Below are 17,805 nucleotides of genomic sequence, written 5' to 3'. Positions count from 1 at the left end.
TAACAGCAGCACAGCAGAAGTTTTGTTCCAAGGTGTAGCCTTCAGAACTTCTCCATGACAAAGCTCCACTCCAAATGCCACACGTGACTGTTGTAGAGACCAAAGCACAGTAGAATTGTAAGGTTCACAAGGGGTATTTGTGTATGTGATACTACCGTCCTCTGGCTGAAACCAGAACTGCTCAGACATGTGCCTGGTGGAAAGGAGTGACCTCAGCTCCCAGGCAAACCCAGAGCTCTGAGGGCAGGGAGAGTTTATTCCCCCATTGCTCAGAGGTTCCTGAGCACTGTGAGCTGCAGACAGGTGTCACCCTCTGGGCCAGTGGGACTGTGGGTTGCACACCGGGGGAAGGTTTCCTTGTGTGTGGGTGTTCCAGGGAGTGGCACTAGGTTGGTGTGCCAAGGCACTTCAGAGCTGCTCCCAAAGCAGTGAGCTCTCTGTGCCAGAAGTGTTCCTCCAGCAGCAGGGATGCAATGGGGGCTGTAAATCCCCCTGAGACATGGCCAGGCCCTGCCTCATGCTCCCAATGATGTTGTTGGTGGGAATTGGTTCTTAAATGATACCCCAAGTGGATGTTTGGAGTGGGGTTCTACTCTCTTGCTTGTGGGATGATAATATAATGTAATTTATTATATGTAATTATAATTTATTATGTATAACATAATATAATAGATACATACATATATATAATATTATAAATAATGCTGTTCTTATTCTTTCCAAAAGCTCAGTTTTGGAGGGATTCCTGTCCCGGGGAAGCCAGGAACCTTTCAGAGGAAAAATTTCCATGGGTGCATTGAGAACCTTTATTACAACGGAGTCAATATAATTGACCTGGCCAAAAGACGCAAGCCTCAGATCTATACTGTGGTAAGAGGCAGCACCATGTGCTTTCCTTCTTTGCTTCCACGCTTTTTGTGCTTGGTGCTGCTGGCTGCATTGAATGAGCAGAGTTCAGATTTGGATAGCTGTGGGGATAATTAGCTTGTTAAAATGATATTGCTGAGGTTAACACCAGCCAGCACTGGCTCCTGTGGTGAGAGTTATTCAGAGGCACATGTTGAAACCAATGAATTTCTCTGATTTTCCTGGTGTATTAGAATTTGCTTGGGGAAACATTTAAATTATTTTTTTCAAGATAAAAATGTGCATATTTAATGGCATGATAGAAGTCATACAGATTTTTTTCCTGGTTAACTCAGATAAAATCTTATTTTCTGAACCATTATCTGTCACTGTTGGGAAGTACAGCACTAGCAGAATTCCACTTTGATACTTCAGTTCATATTATAGAGGAGAAAAAAAATACTCCTGTTATCACTGGAAATAGTCTCCTTTTTGCTGTTCCTTATTGTATTGGCAGTTCTGAGAACCACTGACTTTGTACTACTGTCTCTAAATGTGGAATGCTAGAGGTAAAGCAAGAGGAACTACAGTCTTATCCAGCTTGATAGCAAAAACTACAAATCTAACTTAACACATAATAATGTACAAAATTACAGATATATTTAAATATATCACAAAGATAACAAACATTTTATTTTGCAAGAAGAGTGAACTACACTCCCATGAAGCCTTGACAAACTGTACATAATGCAACTCTGTTCAGCTTTTGCCTCACTCTTATACTGTGCTTTGTTTGATAAATGCCTTTTGGCTAACACTGTGTCTTTGGAGAACCTGGAGATGAAACTGCTTCTGGCTCCCACAGCATGTTCTGGTTTGTAGTAAAGTGTATGAATATACTGAACCTAAAACAAAGCAAGCCAGAAGACCAAGAAAGTTCCTTCTGTGCTTTCCCTGCCTAGGGCAAGGCTGAGTACACAGGGAGCTGGAAAATGGAAAGGTGATGGGTGAGAAGTTCCTCACTGTGCTGTTGGCAGTCAAGACTGCCTCCAGGATACTCCCCTGGGACCTAGAGACTTGCTTTAATAATCTTGAGTTTGATTGTTCTGACTGAGGACTCAAAGGCACAAGTCTTATGAGCTGTGTTAAATTGCTGTACCTCTCAGTTTACTTTCTAAGGAGGGGGAGCAAAGAGCCCTTGCCTGCTTCTTAGGTCATTAAACAGCTGGTTGTTTTGCTGGCTGTATAATGGGAAGGCCTTTCTAAAGGGGAAGAGGAAAAATTTGCAGTGCACTTTTTCTCAGAAGGGCCTTGTCTGGGTGTAAGTGGCGCCAAGCAATGAAACTCTGTTATCACTACACTTGGTTCAGACAATGCTAGATGAAAGGCCTAGGAATCCAGATCCTTTTCTCAATTTAAGGTAGTGGGGATGAGCCTCCACCCTTCCATCTCTTTGACATAAATGGTGATTTAAACACCATGTTTTCCAGAGGCAGGCTGCTGTACTGCATTTTTCGAGGTTTATGAGCTGTTCTGTGCTGTGTCTGTGACACTCGGGTATGCAAAGTGCATGGAAAGGTTGCCATGCTTGGAGTGCCTCATAATCTTAGATGAGCACCCTTCTATAGGAAATGGGCTCTGCAAATCTGTTTTCCAACATTCTTTGCATCCCAGCTATTTCTAGCAACTCTCAGGTAGTTCTAGGTTATTCAGGCTGATCCCCTTTCCCTTTCTGCTCTTAGCAATTCTTAGCAATTAACTTCCTCAAATTAAAATAACTTGTTCTTGTTAAATGTAGTCTTCTGCCTGCCAGAGTTACTCTGCACTAAATGCTTTTACTCAAAGTGCATTGAGGCTTTCAAGCAACAAGCTCTATCTGCAGGGAGCTGCAAGCCTCTCTGCTTCATGTCTTTGTAGTCACTAAGGTTGTCTAAAGTGGAAATGCAATGAAAGGATCAGCACAGAAGAATAACTAAATGTACCAGGGACTTGGAACTACTCCTTCCAAAAATGTATTGCATATTTCCATTCTCTCCCCACAAACTGGAGATCACCTGAGATGGTTCTGCATCGTTAGTCCGCAAAATACCTTTGTTTCCTAGCAAAAGGTAATTCATGACAAATTTGGAGGTTAAAGCTGATGTCTCTAAGCAGCAATGGCTTCCTAATCCCAAACCAAATGCAGTCAGACTTCAACACTCTCTGCTTCACTCTGTGCTTTTGTGAGTATTGCCACAGTCAGTGAGCCAAACCTGGGGGGCTTCATACCCATCAGCTTTGGGGGATTTTTGTTTGGTTTGGTTTGGTTTGGTTTGGGGTTTTTTTGTTTGTATGTGGGGGTTTTTCTGGGTTTTGGGAGGGGGGTTGTTTGGGGGTTTTTTTGGGGTTTTTTGTTTGTCTTTTTGGGGTTTTTTTTTACATCTTTCATACAAGCAGGAGAATGATACACCAGCTTTGGAGGTATAGATTTCCTCTTATGATGCAGTTCCTCACCCATATAAATAATGGTCCCATATCAGCTGCATTTAAAGTCAGAGGCAGAAACTACAGGCTGTCAATAACAGAGTGCTGTAGTATGTATTGTACTCTTGGGTGGTGGCTGTGATTATCATTCTGCCTCTTCTTCTCTGTAACTCATTTGCAGTTTTCAGACTTGCAATAAATCCCCTGGAGAAGGCATCTCAAGATAACGAGGCAGCCTGTCTTTCTGAACTCGAACTTGCCTTCAGAATTCCATTTTTGTATTGCTTGATACTTAACCTCCCTACATAGCACTGTCTGTTTGGACAGGCTGTCTTTCTTCTCCCTGGGGTTTCTTCTGTCCCTGATGGCATGATGTAAGCTTTGTGGGTTTTTGGGGTTTGTTTCTTTGGTTTTTTTGGTTTGGTATTTTTTTGATTGGTTGATTTGGTGTTTTGGGTTTTTTTGTTTGTTTGGGGGTTGAGTTTTTGAGTGGTTTTTTGTTTGTTTGTTTTGGTTTGTTTTTTTTTATTGGGAGGGTTTTTTGTGGGTGAGGTTGTTGTTCTGTTTGTTTAGGGGATTTTGTTCATTTTGTTTTCTCTTCCCTTGGTCATGGAATGTATAGTAATGATAGGGAATCTTTTATGTGCTTTCCAAGCAATTACTGCAAAAGGTTATAAGAAGTCAAATTTCTGTTATTAACCACTGTCATGGTCATTAGGTGGACCCTTGGGAAACCTCATAAAAGGCTTTAAAAAAGTGATCTAAAGGATTGTCCTATTTACTAAATGTCCTCTCAGCACGAGAGAAGTGCAGACTGCTCATTATGAGAAATCGCATAGCAGTTGCACTTCTTGGGCAATTAAGTAGGGGCAAGAAAATATGCAAGTAAGAGCCACAAGAAGCAGAAGGGAGATTGTTCTTCATAGAAGGAAATTTGACCTCTTGATATCAAGGACATAGAAGTCTCCATTGAGAGATTTTTGTTAAGAGTGTATGTAGATGCAGGAAGAGATGGGAGTAAGTTTTAAGAAGATAAATCCATTGAGAATTGCTAAATGTGTCTGGTTGAGGCAGTAGTTAAGGAGAAAGATAGCTATAGCATCCTAAAAATATAAGATCCTTTCCACCAGTGGTTACTTAATGCTAGATTCTGGTTGCACCTTTAGAAACTGCTCAAATGTGACCTGTGGCCAAGGTCTTAAGTTGTTTTTGTGCTTCACTGATTTGTGATGCCAAAATAGGAGGTTGTCTAGCTGATGAAAAGAAATTAGGAGGTCATGAAAAGATGGCTGGTTTGGTCTTCTCAATGTTCCGCCCTACTTACTCACTGAAATTGAGAACAAACACGATCTCCCTTTCTCTTCCATTACCTCTGGCTAATAGAAATGGGAGTTGCATTTTTGTTTTGCAGAGCAAACCCTGTGCTGGCTGGAGAGGAGTGCAGAGTACTGCAAGGCAGAAGTTGTCAGCTCTCAGACATGCTCAGATTTCTGTCCTGGGCTGCCATGTCACATGTGAGAGTGACAGCTCAGCAGAGCCAGGGCTGTGGTGACATGTAAATGTATCACTGTAGTGCCGTGGGGAAATAACCAATTGCCAGCATCAAAGAGCAAGGAAAGACACCTAGTGACAGGAGAGTGTAAACTAATAATTCATTCTCTTTATAGAGAATCCAAACATGCTATTTTATTAAGCTGATTTGAGATACCTTCACATCCTGAGAAGAATTTACTTGTCTGCAAATGTCTCGTTCTACCAAAGTGCTCTGGCAAGTTTTGATTTATCTGTGAACATCAGGCTGGTGAATTGTGTAGGCCCTTCTCAGGGTTTGGAGAATCACAAGTTAGATTCTTTTTCTTATGTTTTGCACTCCAATAAGACTATAGGAATCAGATATAAAGATGTTGGAAGTTTTTAGTGACATTTTTCACAACTTCTTGTAGACCAAGTTGAATTCCTAAGAAAAGTAAGTTTTATTCAATTATTTAATGGAAGCATTGGTCACATGATTAAAGAGAGAACTGAATTTGCTATTTTTTAAATAAGGCAGGTGAACTCAGATTCCAGAAATATTTGGGTCTTTTAAAAATAGGTTTTTATATTTTCTTGTATCTTCCAGTGTGCTCTCTGGGTCTTCTGAGGAGTCTCCTTTGCATTCTACCTGCAGTGTGGAATAGCAAGGAAGTCTGTATAAATAGCATTCATTCTAAGGTTCTATTTTATTGTTGCTGAAGGGTATAACAGGATTATTTTGAAAGAAATTAAGTGTGTCACTTCAATTGAGGTCTTGAAATAAAGTCTATTTAAATGACATCTTTCCCATTGATTTCAGTTGGCTTTGTCCACAATTCTAAAGCATTTCAGGGTGCAAATATATAATCCAGCACACAGCTGCATTAATAAACTCGCCTTGATATAGAAGTTTCTTTGTGTTAGGATTTTGATAGTTGTGATGACAAGTGAAACAAGTCATTTGGGGAGGGAGACCATATTTTTTAATAAGACTGGATGATATGCAGAAAAAATGACATGTTTCTGAGCAAACAAGGCTTTTTTGAAAGTCATCCGACTTCAGAAAATTACAGGTTAGAAACAATTGTTCAGGGTTTCATTTATTACATTATCTGGATAGTCAATTTGAATGAATAGGGTAGTTAGTGCCTGCAGAGCAGAGGAGGATGTTTCAAGGTGGGAGGTGATAAGGCTGTTAGTCCCTGTAGGAGAGGAAGAGAGATGGCTAATTATTGTCATAGGAGTTAGCAAGGGATAAGGAAAATGGGAGAAAATGTAATTTTCTGCAAAGCCAAGGCTTTAGTGTGTTTTTTAAGGTCTTATTCCAATCAGTAAAGCCTTAGGAACTCTTTGGCACTTGGCATAACAGAAGGGGACAAGCTGAGCCCATCAGAGACAGGAGCCTGGATTGTGTGCAGTTCACACCAACCATTTTGGCTGGTGTGCTATGATACACAGATAATTGGAATTTAAAAGAGGAAAATCTATTAAAGGAAACTAATACATAAAAAGAAAAGAAAAGAAAAAAAGTTGATAGGAATTGCTTTCTATACACTTTTCTATTTTAAGGTAGATGTGGTTCTGTTTCATAATAATAATGAAGAAAAAAATCTCCTTGCTGCTGTGTTTTGTTCCAGGCAATAAAAACTAATAAGCTGTAGATCACTTTACCTTGAAGTGGAGCAAAAATTGGACTTGGACTGTAGTAATTTGCCAGTTTGATCTAAGACATCTATCTTATTCACTTCTAGCAAGGTGAATTTGAAAGGCTGGCTTCATTCCTACTTGTTGCTTAAGGTGAATATTCCCCCTTCACCAGGAGATTGGGTGTGGGTGAGATCTTGGGAGGAGACATAGCCAGGACAGCTGATCCAAACTGACTGAAGGGATATTCCACACCAAATGAGTCTGCTCAGCAGTAAAAGCCAAGAGAAAAAGGAAGGGAAGAGGCATCACATGCTGAAACCCTGCCTCCTAGGAAGTAGCTGGGCATCACCTGCTCATGGGAAGTATAGATTAAAAAATTTAAATATTTTGTTCTCCTTTCCTTCTGTGTGTAGCCTTTGCTTTTGCTTTATTAAACTGCCTTTCTTTTGACACAAGAGGGTTTTCTTGCTTCATTTTCTCCCCCCACTTCATGAGGAAGGGAGTAATAGAGGGGCTTGGTGGGCACCTGGCATCCAAAGTCTGTACACCACAGAAAGAAAATATTAAGTGGTCAGTATTTTCTGTAAATGTGTGTGTTTCCTCCTGTGGTCTTCTCCCTTTTTTCCTGTCTCTCTGAGAAAAACATTGTCGAATATTCCCAAAATATTTCTGTATTTGTTCTCATCTTTTGTCAGCATCTCTTAACTCTGGCGCTATGTAATGAAACAATTGTGTAACAATTAGTTACTATGGCCATAAAAAATGGTAAAATCCTTTGTTCTGCCTCTGGCCAGTGACACAGTCAGTTTAGGAGTCTTGAGATAAAGAACATCTGGAAAGGTCCAGCCAGGCATCTAATCCCTGATTTTCTCATGGTCACAATGTTTCAGGTTTTTTAGGCCTTCTCTGTTTTTGTTAAATGTTACTTTCTCTCCATTGGGAATACTATTTTAATGTAAACAACTTAATGTGATAAACAGTTAAAATTTTATTGGAATTCATGATACCTGCAGTAAGTGGAGATGGGGCAATTCTCTGTCACAAGATTGGTTATCACAGGGTCATATTAGTTTCAATGTAACTTGGATCAGGAAAGCTGTCAGATTTACATATTGAATATTTTCTCAGAGAAACAGAAACTCATCTCAGTGCAGGAACTTCTGGTCCCCTACTCTTAGAATGGACTGATTTCTCACTCAGTGGACCTGTCCTAGCAGAAGGAACACCGTGTGCCTTGGTGCTCCTGTGTCCTGTTTGAAGACAGTTTGCAGGAGTATTTCAGAAGGCTGGAGCTGGTATCTCACTTTGATTTGCTTTTCATTTCGTGTTCAGCATGGTCTTGAGAAGTGTTTAAGATATGTGGGTCTCCTGACATTTGTTCTGCTTGAGAGTAAATTTAAAAACAGAGCTTGAAGGGACCTCCCTCATCCTCAAAGTCCAGTTTCTCAGAGTTTGATGCCAATTTTTCATCTTACCCTTTTAAAACTGCATCAGAGGTCACCTTTTTCTTCTGTTACTCTCCTTGTAAATTTGTCTGCAAACTCAGTCCCTTCACAGCTAGAAGTACTCCTCCAATTTCCAAGCTGGAGATATTCTTGCCAGTTTACCATATTTGTATCTCAGCCAGGCCTGGGATCTTAGGCCCTTTTTACCTGTCATATGAAATCATCCTTTCTAATCCTCTGCAGAAAGCAAGATACCTTTTTTATTGGACAGTATCCATAGAGTGATTAATGAGGAAGGTTTAAGTGCCCATTTGATGCTCTAACCTGCAGGTAGAATGAGAGCTCAGAAATACTCATTTATTGTTCTTTCTTTTCAAGCTGTGATCTTGGCCTGGATCCTCTGGTAGGCTAAGTGCTGAGAATTGCAGTGCAGCTGTCAGTTTGAATAATTTCCCAAGTGCATATTATTTTTGATTAGTATTCTCTGAGAGCAAGGAGGATGTATAAGGGACTTGTTACCAATTGCCCTGACTGTGGTGTTGTCTTTTCTCTTCATTGAACAGTACATAATACTACATGAAGAAAGGCCAGAAAAGACTGAAATGGTTCATTGAAGTTATATAGGTTTTATTGAAGCCCCACAGAAGTCACTGGAAAGTCTCCAGTCGGTTTTGGATGAAGTTTATGGCTCAGAGGATCTTCTATGTAATCCACTTTTATCCTCATCACTTAGCAACTGTGTTCTTCCATTCTCTTTTAATAGGAGAGGCTCTGGTTCTTCTTTAAAACGCTGTAACATGCTGCTGCCTGTTCATTCAACATCTCACTTGAACAAGAACCACCTCTAAAGCTGTACCCTGCCTGCAGAAATCTGGGCTTCTTCCACTCTTCTCTTAAGACAACTGTCATGGCAGCCAGTGAAAAAACTGCAAAAAATGCCATTGCCTTTTTAGATTCAGAAGTTTTCTCTTGTAAGAACAATAAGAACTATTTTGTAAAGATTTCACTGCTTCTTAGAGGAGTCATTAATCAGTCTGGAGATGGACTCAATAGAATTCTCAAATGCCACATGATAGCTAGAGTTTCCAGCAGCTGGTGAGAGCTGAACGTCTCCTTTACTTTCTCTAGGGATTAGACTGTTCTTATCCCATTTCCTAGCCAATGAGCTTTTACTTTTCAGTTAAATTGGGTTCAATTATAAAATCAAGTGTCTGCCAGAAATCTGGCATATACCCTGGAGAGTACCAGAACTGCTGCCAATTAAAGCAAAATGCTCATGATCAGATGAAGGTTTAGAGGGAGCTGTTTACTTTTCTGACTTAGACCCACTGGAATAATTTGTTTGAGAATAACACTCATGGCATATTGAACAATTTTTGTAAAGGGAACCTATCCCACTTCATTGGACAAATGTTTTTCGAAGTAACAGTTGTGTATGTCCTTTTTCAGGTTTTCATGTTACTGTGGCTAGGAAGGTAGACAGGTTGGTCAGTGTAAGGATGTCAGCAACTCTTGCTGGTGTGTATTAACTACATCATCTGGCTTTGCTCTGGAATGCTGCTTTAAGGTGTTTCCCTCCTAAATTAGTCAGTTGAGTTGATGTAACTTTTTGTGGCATCAATTGTTTTACTCAACTTTTTTTTATTTCCTTTTATTTTTTACAAATCCTGGCTGGTTTGTAGCTCTGACTGCAATTACTTATGGCCCTTATGTCATGGAGGTCTCGATTTTTGAATAAGAATAACAAAAATGCCTCATGAAAAGATGAAGCTCCAAAGCATCAAATAAGCTTTGGATTATATCTCAATACACATTTTAATGTGATATACCCATGGATTCCTTTTGCCAGATCTGGTAGGTAGCCTTCTGAACCTAACAGGTACTATGCAGATAGCTCCATTTGGATAAGTATCTCTCAAAGATTGTTTCATCCTGTGATAACTTTGTCTATTTCTGGCACCTTAATTTTTGTATAAAAAATAAAGACTGGAAAAACATTTGAAAGTGATAGGGAGCAGTTCCATCATCCCTCTGAGATTGCAGAGAGGAATTCCCCAAGCACTATGCAACTTCCTGCACATCCATCAAGTGCTGTTCATTATAATTACCTGTTGGAGTGAGGTACAGGCTCTGATGAGAAGTGTTATCACGGAGAAAGCTTTACACTCCTGTGTTTTATCAGATTACAGTTGGTATTTTACAAAGCAGCCGAGTTCAAAACAGCTGGCTGCAACAATCTCCTGGAGTGAGACGTGGCTCCTTAAGTGCATCCTGGCTTTATATATTGTTAAGGTTTTATACCATGGCCTGATTGACCTCGTGGGGTAATCTGCAGTGGCTGAGCAAACTGATGGAGTCATTTGTTCCACCAACGACAGTGATAAGAGCAGCTGCAGATTCTGCAGACTGCTTTGAGTAAATGTGCTTCTCTTCTGGGCAGATTGCACCATTGTTCTCAGGGCTTCGTGACTGAGATAATCAACTAAGGTGTGGCATTGTTAAGGACATTTGGTTACATTTAGATCCTTCTAAGAAGTAAGATTTCGATTTTTGATCCTCAGCATTCGGGATAAAAGTGAAATTTTGAAGTTAGATATGTTTTCCCAGCATGGACAGATACATTTCCTATTGATTTCCAAAGATATGTGTCTGAATAATAATACTTACTTCAGCCTTGAGGGCGATTAGAAATCCAATGAGCTTATTTAACTACAGACATTTTGGGATGACTGAAACAAAATTCATGCTGATTTTTTTTTTTTTTTTTCAGGGGAATGTGACGTTTTCTTGCTCAGAACCACAAGTTGTTCCTATCACCTTTGTGAGTGCCAGTCGAAGCTACTTGCTGCTCCCTGGCACTGCTCAGATTGATGGTTTGTCAGTCAGCTTCCAGTTTCGAACGTGGAATAAAGATGGCTTGCTTCTGTTCACCGAGCTCTCTGAAAACTCAGGACATCTTTTGGTTTACCTCCATGCTGGAAGATTGATGCTACTTATTCAAAAGGACACTGAGAACCCAGTGGAAATCACTGAAGGTGTTTATTTTTTTTTTTTTTGTTTTGTTTATTTTACTTGTTTCCTTCTAAAACACAAAGGTTCTTCTCCATGGAATGAAAGGATCAAGCAATAAGGAAATACCCAATCTTCCTTTCTCTTCTAAATTTTCTCCTGCTTTCCAGTGGTAAAGCCAATCTGTACAGCTTGATCTAAGCTTGGAAAATTGGCATCCTGAAATCTCCAGACTCTATCTCACTGGCAGTTAGCTGAGCCTCTATGTTCTTAAGCAGTCACACTCAATTTTCTTCACTTAGGTCACATGAAGACCTTCCTGTTCCCATCTTCAGACTGTGCAGAAATCAGCTGGGAGCCAGCTCAGCCACAGCATCTTTCCCCAGCAGAAGTTAAGGGAGACTCAGAGCTGATTTTCTTTCTCTGACTGTGGCTTTGGGCTCCCCCTTCATGCTACACTCAGAAGGAGGCTGACCATGGGCTTCCTCTCCTTACACTCTCTATTAGGCTTTTTTAGCCACTTTACAAGTTGCTTTGTATAGTGAAGCTGGTGGGATGCAAAAGGGTAAAATAGGGCTGCCTCTCTGATTTAAAATTTGGGAGAGTAACAGTGATAATGATGATAATGATGACAACAATAATAATATATTTTCTAAAAGAGCAGATGTTTAAAAACATGTAATACTAAAATATTCCCTGTACAGACTAAAAGAGGGCAGATGTATCTATTAAAAGAAGCAGAGATAAAAAAACTGACAGAGTTGTCAAAGCAGAGCTGTTCTGTATGCGTGCTTCGTTCCCCGTTATGATAGAAAATGAGGCAGCCCTGCATCTATCCTTACTCATGTAGATTGCTTCAGCCGTGGCTTGCTGCAATTGAACACTGAAAACTGAGATTCCAGCTTTTATTGCAGTCCTAATTAAATTGTTGACAAAGCTGAGACAATGTCAATATTTGGTTGGGTGTTTTTATGTAGTTCTGAAATCATGAACCTGGGTCCAGCCTATCCAAAACATGCTAAACTGCCTACTTGTACTTGGGAAATATGCAGAAAATACATGTGCCATGTTCTGCAGATGTCAGGTATTCACATTAAACTCATGCTTGCTCAAGAATGGACATATTTTTCCCCCAAATGGGACCTATTTCCGTTTGTAATAATTTCAAACCTCAACGACATATTCCACTTCAAAATGCACTTGTTCTAGTTGAAAAATCATCTGGTTTTTGCTGGAAAACCAGCCTTTAATTCTGTGGTAATCGTGCATGTGTTAACAGCCATTACTGAGTAAGTAGTCTCATTTTGAAATTCATGATGAAATGGCTTTACAGACACCTAACACCCACTTTTTTTTTTTTTCATTTTGTTTTGAACTGTTCTCACACCTCTTTGTGTTCCTAAGTGCTTGTCTGTTTTCTCTGAAAACAATATTAAGAAAAAATATTCTGTTAGTGTGGGGGGTAAATACTAGCTGTCTGTGCCTGATCTCAGCGACTTCAGCCTGATGGTAGTGTATTTTGAACAGTAATTAGATTACTTTTGATCTGCACCTCTGTGTGTGGGTTCAGAAGCTTGCCCACTGCTTCTCATGGCTGTCAGAATGCAGGATATGGAGTTTCTTTGTAGCTCTGTGGTGGTATTTCAAGAGCCTCATGGTGCAGCACTGATTTTCAGAGTAAGGAAACAAGACAGGTAATTTCCTACTTTGCAGGAGCATCTCAAAGAGAAAGAGACTCCCCATTATATCCCTCAACCTTTAGAGGTTGCTGGTCAGAGCAACACTCCCAGTTCTCATGTAGAAATCCAACTTCTGTGCATCCATTATTAGTACTGGGTGCTGCATTGGTGCTGGAGGTTTATAAGAAACACAAATCCTACTGATAGCTACTGAAGTCAGTCAGGTTTCAGACTGGAGCCTGACAACAGGCTATGAGTGTCTCACTGGATCTAATCCTCTGCAGCTTCAAACCTGTGTTTAGTACCAGCAGCTCAACAGAGATCTCTGCACACTTCTGGACTTGTGTTTACCAGCAGACTGAAGATAGACATAAACACCCCCAAAATGGTAACAGTGTGCTATCAGAAAGATGAAGGATTGGGCAAGCTTGATGCATGCTTGCAGTACTACCAGGTTAGATTAAAATGTGAGATGACCTACTTATATAATCTCAGAACTTCCCTTTTCCTGGGCCTTTCTTCTATGCCAGCTTGTTTCCAGAGGTAATGAGTTCTTTTCAGCTACAGTTCTCACTTTTTATAGCTCAGCTGCATATATGTGGTCACAAGTTGGAAGCAAGAGGAGATTTGAAGAGCACAGTTGTCTCCTGCACATCTTTTTTTCACTTTGTACATGTGTTTTGCCAGGCACCAATCTCCACGATGGGCTTTGGCATTCTGTGAACATCAATGCCAGAAGGCATCGCATCACCCTGACACTGGATAACGACGCTGCCACCGCCAGCCATGCAACCACTGTCTCAAGGATCTACTCTGGGAACAGCTACTATTTCGGAGGTGGGTTGTTTCAGGGTTTTTTTTGTGATGCTGAACCTCAGATGCTCACCACTGAGTTCTCCCTAGGTGCACTGCTGGCAGCTGAGAGCAAAGGTAAGGACTGATTGAATTGCAGAGCTGTAAGAGTGGGCTACTGGTACTGGTAGTCAATGGGTACCTACATCTATCTGACAATATATGCAAAAACTACAAGGCTGTATTAACCATGGGTGGTTTTTGGTTTTGTTGTTTTGGTTTTTTATTTTTTTTCCTGGTTAAAAGACCTTAGAATTATTAGTGTTATCATCATTCCTGTAGATACCACTGTTCTCATCAGGCTCGGTGACTTTTTGGGGTTTAGGTGACATACAGCTCAAATCTACAGAAGTATTTATGTAAATGATCTTGAGGAAAATGAAGGTAGATTTAGCTCAATCTAGAAAATGGAAAAAAAGTCTTGAAAAATACTATCTTCTGCTTTTTGGAGTGGAGTGCACACTTTAATTTACCATTAACTGTCTTTTAAACTAATGTATTTCTGTGTAGTGCTTACTGTAGTATGGTTCTGATCTTGATGAACCCTTTGGATGCAGCACTAAATGAAGATGTACAGGAGGCTTTGGATCTCAGAGTTGTCTAAATACTGGGGTAGCGCAGATACAAATGGCTTTCTTGCTGTCCACAAGATTTCATCTGCACATTTCAACAGCAGAATTTAACCCATAATGATTTTGTATTTTGTACAACTCTTTTAACAACTCATATTTTAGTTGCTCTCAGCTGTGGAGTTTGAAGAAGATGAAAAAAGTCAAAAAGTCCCATTTTGATTTTGCACACCACAAGTATGTTTTGTACCTCATACTTCTTTCTTTTTTTTTTTTTACCTTCCCCTAAATGGAGGATTTATAGCACGGGAGGTTGCATAGCAGAAGGAATAAAAACATTTGGAATAATAAGCTTCTGAGTTCTTGCATCAGGAAATCCCAGCAGAAATAGTTGAACATTACAATATTCTTCTCTTCCTCTTCTCTTTTTCCCACAGGGTGCCCTGACAATTTCACCGATTCCCAGTGTTTAAATCCCATTACTGCTTTTCAAGGCTGTATGAGGCTCATCTTTATTGATAATCAGCCCAAGGACCTTATTTTAGTTCAGCAAGGCTCCCTGGGGAATTTTAGTGATTTACACATTGATCTGTGTGGCATCAAAGACAGGTAATTATTATTTCCTCTTTCTTGTATTTGTTCTTTTTTTTCTTCCTGGTGGTTTATAAATACAGGTTGCATTAAGTGAAAATTCTAATCTGCCAACATTACAGATATTAGGCATAATAGAGCTACTAATAGAAAATACTGCAACAAAGATAGGAGGACTGGAGGGGAAATGGTTTCAATTACATGAGGCTCTCTTCACATTGACTTGTAGGAAATAGAGTATGCAAATTCAATCAAACTATAGATTGGTGGAAGGATTAAATTTTATGCATAAACAACATTTGATTGCTTTGAAGTTCTAGAGGAAATGAAAGAGAAGGAAAAATTAGTTGATTCATCAGAACATGTCATACCCTTAATATATGAGCTGGTTCTGCTTGAATAAATCATCTACAATTTTTCTTGTTCGCCATTACAGCATGTTCATGATGAAGATATGGTACATCTCATGTGCAATACTGCCCATTCAATGGGATAATATAATGATGGAATGTCTACATCTGCCAGAGAAACACTTCAGTTTAAATAGTGATCTGTACTCCTCCTAAGATGAGACCTGACAGGAACCCCAGATTTTCCCATAAACAGCAGAGAGGAAATAAGAAACTCAATTTTTTTAAAGTATTTTGTAATTCTCTTTTGCTTTGCATGGATTTTTAGTGTCTAAATATTTCTGAATCATTTATGCAAATGTGTACTTTGAAATTAGTATGTGCAATAGGAGGTTCTGCGATTTTTAATTTTTTGTTTTGTTTTTTGTTTTTATCATCTACCTAAGTTCTGAAAAGTAGAAATGGAACTTCTGGAAATTTCATGTGCTTCAAATAGGTAGGGGAGTAATAAGGATATTTTGGAAATACATCAGGACCATAAACATTTTATGCCTTTTTTTCAGATATGTTACTTAGATGAAGTTAATGGCTGATTTCCATTGTTCCTTCCTGTAGGAGGGATTAGCCTACTGGAGCTGCAGTCTTTTGATAAGTGGGCAAAACATCTATGGTGCAAGACCTTTGTGCTCATCTTTGCATGTTCATTTTTTGTTAATTTATATGGAGAAATTACTGACTTGGCTGATCAAATCTCTTTCCACATTTATTGATGACTGAATTCAGGGGAATGGGAATTTAATACTTGGTGTACCTGAAATGGTAGATTGAATTCTGCCATTCCAAGGTAGAATGGAAAAAGATGCAGCTAGTTTTACAGCAGGAAGCAAAATGTCATCTTTATAAGAACTGAGAGAGAAAATATTGCTGTTTTCTTGGAAGAACAGATTACTTATGATCAAGTGTACTATTTAAAAGCACTTTGTGTGATTGTATGGTGAAACAAAAGAGAACTCTTCTGGTATGATGCAAAGGGGTTGTGGGACGTCTCCAGTGCCTTCATTGTCACCAAGTGCAGGCTATATGCAACTCAGTGGTACTATGAAAATATCTTCCTTATCTTTGGTGTCCCAAGGATGACAAGCATTAGTCTGTGATCATGCCATAAGATTATTTAGAGCAAAGAACCAAACATAATAAGAGTGGGATTATTTTACATAATGCCACCTTTCTTGTTAAATATATCACACAGACAAAAAAAATTATATATATATATGTGGCATCTAATGAAGGACCTGGGGGTGCTGGCTGACAGAGGCTGGACAAGCCAGAGTGTGCCCAGGTGGCCAGGAAATCCACTGGCATCCTGGCCCTGTGCTCTTCAACGTCTCCATCAACGATGTGGACATAGGACTGGAATGGATATTGAGCAAGTTGGCAGACAGTACAAAACAGGGAGGAGCTGTTGACTCCCTCCAAGGCAGAGAGGCCCTGCAGAGAGGCCTTGACAAATGAGAGGGCTGGGCAATCACCCATTGCATGAAGTTCAACAAGGCAAAATGCTGGAATCTGCACCTGGGATGGAGCAGCCCTGGATGTATGGACAGACTGGGGAAAGATGGTGGAGACCAGTACCACAGAAAGGGAATCCTGGGGAATTCTGATTGATGGGCAGATGGGCAGATTAAACTAGTCAGCAGTGCCCTGGCAGCCAGGAGGACCAACCCTGTCCTGGGGACATCAGGGACAGCATGGATAGCCAGGCAAGGGAAGGGATTGTCCTGCTCTGCTCTGTGGTGGGACAGGCTCACCTGCAGTCCTGGGGGCAGCTTTGGGCACTGCAGTGTAAGAATGATATTGAATATTAGAGAGCATCCAAAGCGGAGCAGTGAAGATAGTGAAGGGCCTTGAAGGGAAGCAGCAGGAGGAGTGGCTGAGGGCTCTTGGTCTGTTCAGCCTGGAGAAAAAGGGACTGTGGGGACACCTCACTGCAGTTACAACTTCCCTGTGAGGGGAAGAGGAGGAGCAGACACTGATCTCTGCTCTCTAGTGACAATGACAGGACCTGAGGGAATGGCCTGAAGTTGTGTCAGGGGAGGCTTAGGTTGGAAATTAGAAAAAAGTTCTTCACCCAGAGGGTTTTTGGACACTGGAACAGGCTCCCCAGGGAAGTGGTGACAACGCCAAGCCTGACAGGGTTCAGGAAGAAGTGTTCAGAAAACAGTTTCAGGCACATGGTGGGACACTTGGGGATGTCCTGTGCAGGAACAGGGGTTGGGCAGTGGATCCCTTCCAACTCAGCATATTCCATGATTCTGTAATTCTAAGATTTATTGCTGTGTGCACTGTAAAGCACACGTTTTTGTAATTTTAACGCATGTGGGAATTGTGTAGTTCAATTAACATGTAAATGGGACATTTGTCTTAGTTATCTAAGCTAAAAACTCTTTTGAGGAATATGCTTCTATTTAGAAGCAGTTTATTTGTTACAGGATTGTAGGCCAAGCTCATTCAGACTTGGACTCTGAAAGCAGTGGCTAGGCAGCTCACTGCAACTTGTGCCCGCTCTTAAAAAGAGAATTAATGACTATATTTTGGAATATGATGGAAGATGATAAATTGGGATGACTAGTGATGCCAGCAATACATTTTGGAGAGAGAATCCAGTTGTGCAAGCATATAATGCACACACCCCCCCACATACCCTGGGATTCTCTGTCTCAAGTGATGAGCTTCCATTGATTTAGATGGAGCCATCTGAAGGACTGAGCCTTAATGTCTCACTATCACTCATCTCTAGTATTTGAACAGTATGTGTGCATAAATGAACTTGCCATGAATGCCT

General features: G+C 40.3%; 1 protein-coding gene across 1 annotated transcript in view; it reads left to right on the top strand.

Annotated features, from left to right (window-relative positions):
- Positions 1-17,805, top strand: part of CNTNAP5 (contactin associated protein family member 5) — a 266,113-nt gene that overhangs the window by 132,483 nt on the left and 115,825 nt on the right. The window contains exons 7-10 of the mRNA XM_066323037.1: positions 727-870; positions 10,684-10,948; positions 13,289-13,438; positions 14,460-14,631. Coding sequence (XP_066179134.1) covers positions 727-870; positions 10,684-10,948; positions 13,289-13,438; positions 14,460-14,631 — 731 coding nt within the window. The remainder of the gene's footprint in view (positions 1-726; positions 871-10,683; positions 10,949-13,288; positions 13,439-14,459; positions 14,632-17,805) is intronic.

This window comes from Sylvia atricapilla, chromosome 7 (assembly GCF_009819655.1).
Source record: "Sylvia atricapilla isolate bSylAtr1 chromosome 7, bSylAtr1.pri, whole genome shotgun sequence".
NCBI lineage: Eukaryota > Metazoa > Chordata > Aves > Passeriformes > Sylviidae > Sylvia > Sylvia atricapilla.
Note: the sequence above shows the minus strand (reverse complement) of the source record. Positions and strands in the feature narration are given on the sequence as shown.